We start from the raw sequence: 6108 nt of genomic DNA, 5'->3' as shown, positions 1-6108 counted from the left end.
ACTATGTTATATTTATATGGCTTCCGGTAGCAACGCACGGGTATATTTACTAGTATCTCTTAAATATTCAGAAAACATTCATGTATCTTTTATGGAGGGAGCACGTACCTTTTTCCTAATATAATGATAAGCAGCTCTCCTCCGTATTCTCGAAAAAAAAAGGGAGTACCATAACAAAAATGTACTTCAATAGCAGAACAAGAACTAAATCATCCATACACTTGCATTTCACAAACCACAAGTAGTCAAGACAAAGAACACGGTACTGGTACCATCACAGCAACGCCAACCTCCTCAGAAGAAGTAAATAGGTTCTACAGCGTTTTTCAGGCTTTCAGCTGGCAGCACAAGAGGGGCTCGGCAGATCTAGCTCAGCGATAGGTGTTCTTGTTCTTGTTTGTCCTCCACTGCATCACCAGGTATGCCACTGCCTCAGGAATCGTCACTTTCCGGCCATCCTTCTGGTTCCACAGCTCGGGTACGGGATCCCTCTCGAAGGGACTGTACTCATGCATTTCAAGGAGGGCCTTGACAACTAAACCGTGTGCCTCCTCACCAAATTCAGATTTTAAAGCTTGCAGCTTCTCATCATCTTCCTGAATTTTTTCCTGTAGGGTCAAATGAATATTAGACCACAAGCATCTTTCACCACATCGCTATCACCGTAGACAGAAGTTCACCAATGCCTACCCAAAAGAAAATGAGTTGAGGTACTTCTCAACTAGTCCAATATTGTCTCGATAAGGGAATATCAAGGTAGCAGTGCAATCCATTCGGTTAAGGTTCAAACAGCACCCAATCTGGGAACTGTTTCTTAAAACATTAGGAGGGACAAAGCACAGACATGCAATAAATCATGATTTACTAAACGAGAAACAGTCATCAAAATAAGTAACAAGTAGGTGTAACTGTGCAAGGAACTAGGTTAAAGCCAGTATCAATCTGGTGCAAAAAAAAAGGCCCCAAGATCCAACCATATCTGGTGAATTTGACCCGAGAACTAGAGAAGGCTCTGGAGCAGCAGATAATATCAAGCATTACAACTAAACAAAGGTTTACCTTCTTCTTTCCTTCAGCATCAGTATACCATTCTGGCTGTCAAATCTCATGCTCCCATTTTGAATATATAAGTGCGAACTCCACATCAAAGTCATCTTTTGCTATTATTTCTTTGCATGCATCATGAAAAGCTTTTCGATCAAGCTCGCCCATCCTTTTGACACCAAAAAGCATATTCAATCGAGCTCCTAACTTTCCTGACCTTTGTTCCAAGGCCTGCAATATGAGTAATTTGTTCTCAACAAACAAAGACTCAACATACAAGTTAACACAAATAGAAAACCAAGTCAATAGTCATGCAAACCCTTATCATCTCTTTCTTGGCCTCTTCCAGATCCTCACTAGCCATTCTTTCATTATCAAAACAGGTCTGGTTAGTATCCTTAGCATCCTCTATGTCCTCGTCTATCTCTACCAGTTTTTTACGCATCTCATCGAGCTGCTCCTGCAATTTTGTATCTTCCTCAGCTCCCATATGCTTCCTAACCTCTAACTCCCCATTCAACTGTTCTCTTTCCAGTTCAAGTTCATGTTTACAATCCAATTGCTTTTCCAGATAGGTTAACACCCTTAAAGCATCATTTGTGTCTTCCTGCAATTCTTGTTCCTTAAGGAGACGGAAAAGTTCCTTATGTGCCTCCACCTGCTTCTGGATTGCTGAATTAAGACTCTCCTTCTCTTTTGCATTCTACAAAAGTTTAAACAGCATATGTTAGTTCAGATCCAGTTCTTTAGTGACAGAGGAAAGGTTGTTATTATTCGTATTAAGCTCCGTAAAATAGAATAGGATGGGAAAACAGAAATAAATCTACCTTTTCTATGTCTTCTTTGAGCTTTGTTTTGTCCACAATGTTGCTTTCGGATTCTAAGTCTTCAAGTTCCTGACGTCTAATATCATTTTTTTTGTTGCCAGATCATCAGTTCTTTATCCAATCTACGACTGTCCTCGATCATTTTGCTCATTTTTTCATAAGCAACTTGTTGGATGTGCGTTATCCCTATTCATCAATCAAAGGATGCAGTGTCACTAAATTCAGTGAGAAAAGATGAACCATGCTGTGATAAAACTTAATAAGGTATGCTGTGTGGTGTCTGGGTATATGGTGTGCATCGTACATGTTCACTTTCTTCTCTCTACTGCAATGATATACAGTTCTCTTAAGTCCTTATCGAAAAAGTTCTCTTACATATTCAAGAAAGAATGATGATCATTTCGTGAAGATTTACATGTGGAGAGTAAATGATCATTTTCGTATGCAGTATGCTCTAAAGTAAAAAAAAAATTGAAGTATTTGTACTAACTATGATTGTGTTCTTGAACTAATCGATCTTTCTCCTCCATCACCCTACGAAGTTCCATGGCCTTTTGATCTTTCTTCTGCTCCAGTTTCCAGATATGTTTGTTCTTCTCCTCTATCTGGCAAACATAATTGGCTATACAGCTCTTGATTTCTTGTTGTCGTTCACGTTCCCGGTCACCGACCTTCTTAGACCTCCATTTTTTCTTAAATGCTCCCTGATTGGCCCAGGTGAGTGATAATCATGAAATCTTGCAAACCATCCATAACCATAAGGATAGCCCCTTCTACAGTTTCTTTTGTTCCAATCTGCCTTACCATATTTTTTCTGTATGAAATGGGTTTCAAAGTGCAATGCATCATCGAATCCACTCCAATCCGTGGCAAACTTGACGATAGCGCAGAGTATTCGGTCTTTGGGATTCCCAAGAATTGCAACTTCAAGAGGTCTGAACTGCGAGAGCTGTTTGCTTAGCCTATCCCCGTCTGTCGGTCCAGGAGGTAAATTAACCAGAATTCCCATCCACGGCCATACGCACTTATCTTGTTCATTCTTTAAATTCTTTGGCACGACAGCAAGTTGCAATGAGTTCCCTGATGAGCTGGCTAAATTCCTCTCCAAATACATAGCAAGTGCAAGATGTGATGCCCTCTCCTTGGCCTTGCACTTAAGAGCAGATCCTACATCCGATGCATGCTGCAGCAGCTCCTTCAGTTTGTAATCCTGCTTCTTTTTCCCCGGGCAAAAGGGGCATCGAAAAGCTTTCTCGCCATACTTAACTTTCATTTTTCCAGCCTGCAGTTGGGCATGGATCTTCTCCTTGTACTCAGGTATATCTGAATCGCTAACATCAGATTCCTCAGCAGAGCAATTCTCCATTGGAATTTGAAGATAGTGAGAAAAATACCCTGTGGGTGAACAAATAAAAAAACAAGATGTTAGTGTTATAAACTGACTTAATGGTAATATCGGTAAAGCAAACACTTCCTGTTACAAATTGAATGGAAAAGCTAAGCTTGAAACTTTGCATTTCGATCTAATAATACTGAGCAGTTTCTGAAAACTTTATGTTTCCTTTTACCTTTTGAGTCTGTCCCTATAGAAATATGTATGCAGCCTACAAATAGACTTCCGAACACAGATAACAACCATTTGGGCAAGAATGGAACAAGTAAACTGTATATATGGAACAGGAGGAAGAAGACTACTATACGTTTCCACACTGAATCTAGTGAAATGCTGCAACATATCCATCTGGTTCATAAAATTTGCTAGTCCTCTACTTTGAATATTGTCAAATTCCGCGAAATACCATCACGAAAGAAAAAGAAATCCCCACGACACGAAGTTCTCACTTCTCAGACCATTGTGTACGAACCAACATATCCAACCCACAAGCGCGCAAGAAAGAAAGGGGGGATTCATCAAGAAGAAAAGCCGTCGTAAAGCGATCAGAATAATTTACCACGAGGACTGGTGATGTAAATCGCAAGAACTCGGAGAACAGCCAGGAAGACAACGCTCCTAGACCCTGATCAGCCTGGGGGTTGAAAAGAAAAAAAATATAGGAGTATATAACAAGGGAAAAGGAGCCTGGAGTTTTTGGTTGTACTATCCCCTATTCCCCTTCCATCTGACACTGATCGTGCGTGCGTGCGAGAGAGAGAGAGAGAGAGAGAGAGAGAGAGAGAGAGAGAGAGAGAGAGAGAGAGAGATCCTCTCACCTTTGGCAGCAGCGACCGTCTCCCTGTGCTCTGTTCCGGGGACTGGGAACGGAGCGGGAGGTGGGAGGAGAGTCTTTGTATTTCTATTTTCTACCGTGATGAGAAGCTGCTGGGAGGAGGAAATGCGACGCGAGTTACCAGGCACAGCGGCGGTCGCTCCGTCTTCCATTGGGACTCGCAGCGGCGGAAAAACCAATCGCCTAGCCCGTTGCGGGAGGGAGAGAAAAAGGCCCAGCGAGTGCCGCGCCTCCGCGTTGATGGCTTTGCGCTGCCGCCGCGTATCGGCGTATGCTTCGTGTACGAAGATTGAGGGTGCGTTTGCCAACTGAACAAGAGGATGAGGTACAGGAATCAGCTTGATGGAGGGAATTTATTTGGAAGTTTGATTTTTAGTTTTATGAAGGAAATTAAGAGATAGAGTTGAAGAGAAAATTTATATTCTCTATTTGGTACGTAGATTTTGACTTAGGAAATCATATCATAAGTTATGATGAATATTTAAGATCATTTGTTTTCATTTAAAGCAGAATTTCTTCCTAATTACCCCATCAAAAATGAGCTCCCCTCCTGTAAAACAAATAAGACAATTTTAATCTCATATATATAAACTCTCATTCTTTTCCACCAATTACCCGCAACCAAACAAGCCGTGAAGAGCAAGGCTTGCGCAAACCGCAAATGAGCTGTTACCTCGATGGTCGGTCCCCCAGTTGGGATGCCACCCACCGGGGTTCGAACCTCCGGTTCCGCTGGTGTCGCGTCAGAGTAAAAAAATGCCACTCACTGTGCTATTTAACAGGCAATGCGTGGTCCACTAACGGTTGCAGTGTGATACGCGTCCACAGGCACGTTCTCGCTGTAAGACTATCTCCACCGGCATCCTCTAAAAGCGCCTGTTCCCTATTTTGGAGAATACTGTAGCAGCCGTAACGCTCCAACGCTATCCGCTATCCCGTGCGGTAAAATGGAGCACGACCTCTGCGTCCCGCACAGAGGAAGGGAGGACCGGCGTCCTCCATCCCCGCGGGCGGGACGGCTCGCTGGGCGCGCGAGGCGCCTCCCGCGCGCGGGGCGGCGGGGCGCGGGCAGCGGGACAGGGGCGCAGGCGGCGGGGCAGGGGCGGCGGGGCGCAGGGGCGGCGGGGCAGGGGCGGCGCGCGCGCGGCGGGGCAGGGCGGCGGGGCAGGGGCGGCGCGCGCGCGGCGGGGCAGGGCGCGGACGGCGGGGCGGGCGGAGGGGCGCGGGCGGCGGGGCAGGGCGCGGGGCGCGCGGAGGGGCGCGGCGGCGGGGCGGCGGGGCAGGGGCGGCGCGCGCGCGGCGGGGCAGGGCGCGGGGCGGCGGGGCGCGGGCGGCGGGGCGCGGGCGCGGGGCGGCGGGGCGGGCGGAGGGGCGCGGGCGGCGGGGCAGGGGCGCGCGGGGCAGGGGCGGGGGCGCAGGCGGCGGGGCGCGGGCGGTGCGGGAGGGGCTGCGGGGCGTTGCGCTCGGGGGAAATGGGCGTTGGAAGAAATGATAGGAAAATAAGATTGTGGGGTATAGAGGATGGAAATAGAGGATGTTGTTGGAGTTAAGTTTGGTATAGAGAATGAAGTTGATATGGAGAATAGAAATAAGGGATGGGATTTGGAGGATATTGCTGAAGATAGCCTAAGTGGTATATCCTCAATAGAAGTTCATAGTCTTTTCTCAACCCTGCAGAAGAGAAAACTTCTCTCTCTTTCGTGTCGGACCTTGGAGGAGGTCATTCCTCCAGGGGTCGAGTTTTTTCTTAAGGCTTGTGCAAGCCTGCAACTTCGTTTATTCTACGCATGGCAAATATATCTCCCTGAGCGGCTTGAACAAACCTGGGCCTGGCTATCAAACACGATAAAGTTGACTGTACGCGGTCGCTGAGATTGGAGACTTTTTCTTTCTTAAAAAAATCAAACATGACAAAATTTGCCTGAAATCAAACAGGACTATAGCAATTCCGTTCAAGGGAAAAGAAAAGACAACAAACATACCTGAAATCAACTTCTGTAGCAGCAGAA

At 46.1% G+C, this 6108-nt stretch overlaps 1 protein-coding gene across 1 annotated transcript; it reads right to left on the bottom strand.

Annotated features, from left to right (window-relative positions):
- Positions 1-454: 454 nt before the first annotated feature.
- LOC112877963 (protein INVOLVED IN DE NOVO 2-like) lies at positions 455-4265 on the bottom strand. Its single transcript, XM_025942336.1, has 5 exons — positions 4083-4265; positions 2362-3266; positions 1872-2057; positions 1060-1747; positions 455-596 (listed from the first exon to the last, which is right to left on the bottom strand). The coding sequence occupies exons 1-2, from the start codon at positions 4249-4251 to the stop codon at positions 2494-2496; spliced, it is 942 nt and encodes a 313-aa protein (XP_025798121.1). The 5' UTR covers positions 4252-4265; the 3' UTR covers positions 455-596; positions 1060-1747; positions 1872-2057; positions 2362-2493.
- Between the last annotated feature and the right edge of the window lie 1843 nt (positions 4266-6108).

The sequence above is a fragment of the Panicum hallii genome, chromosome 9 (assembly GCF_002211085.1).
Source record: "Panicum hallii strain FIL2 chromosome 9, PHallii_v3.1, whole genome shotgun sequence".
Lineage (NCBI taxonomy): Eukaryota > Viridiplantae > Streptophyta > Magnoliopsida > Poales > Poaceae > Panicum > Panicum hallii.
Note: the sequence above shows the minus strand (reverse complement) of the source record. Positions and strands in the feature narration are given on the sequence as shown.

Excerpts from the sequence above, each read along its gene's own strand:
- LOC112877963 (XM_025942336.1), bottom strand. The coding sequence starts at position 4,251 with ATGGAAGACGGAGCGACCGCCGCTGTGCCTGGTAACTCGCGTCGCATT. Across the intron at positions 3,267-4,082 it reads GACGGTCGCTGCTGCCAAAG|GGTATTTTTCTCACTATCTT; the intron begins GTGAGAGGATCT and ends GTTCACCCACAG.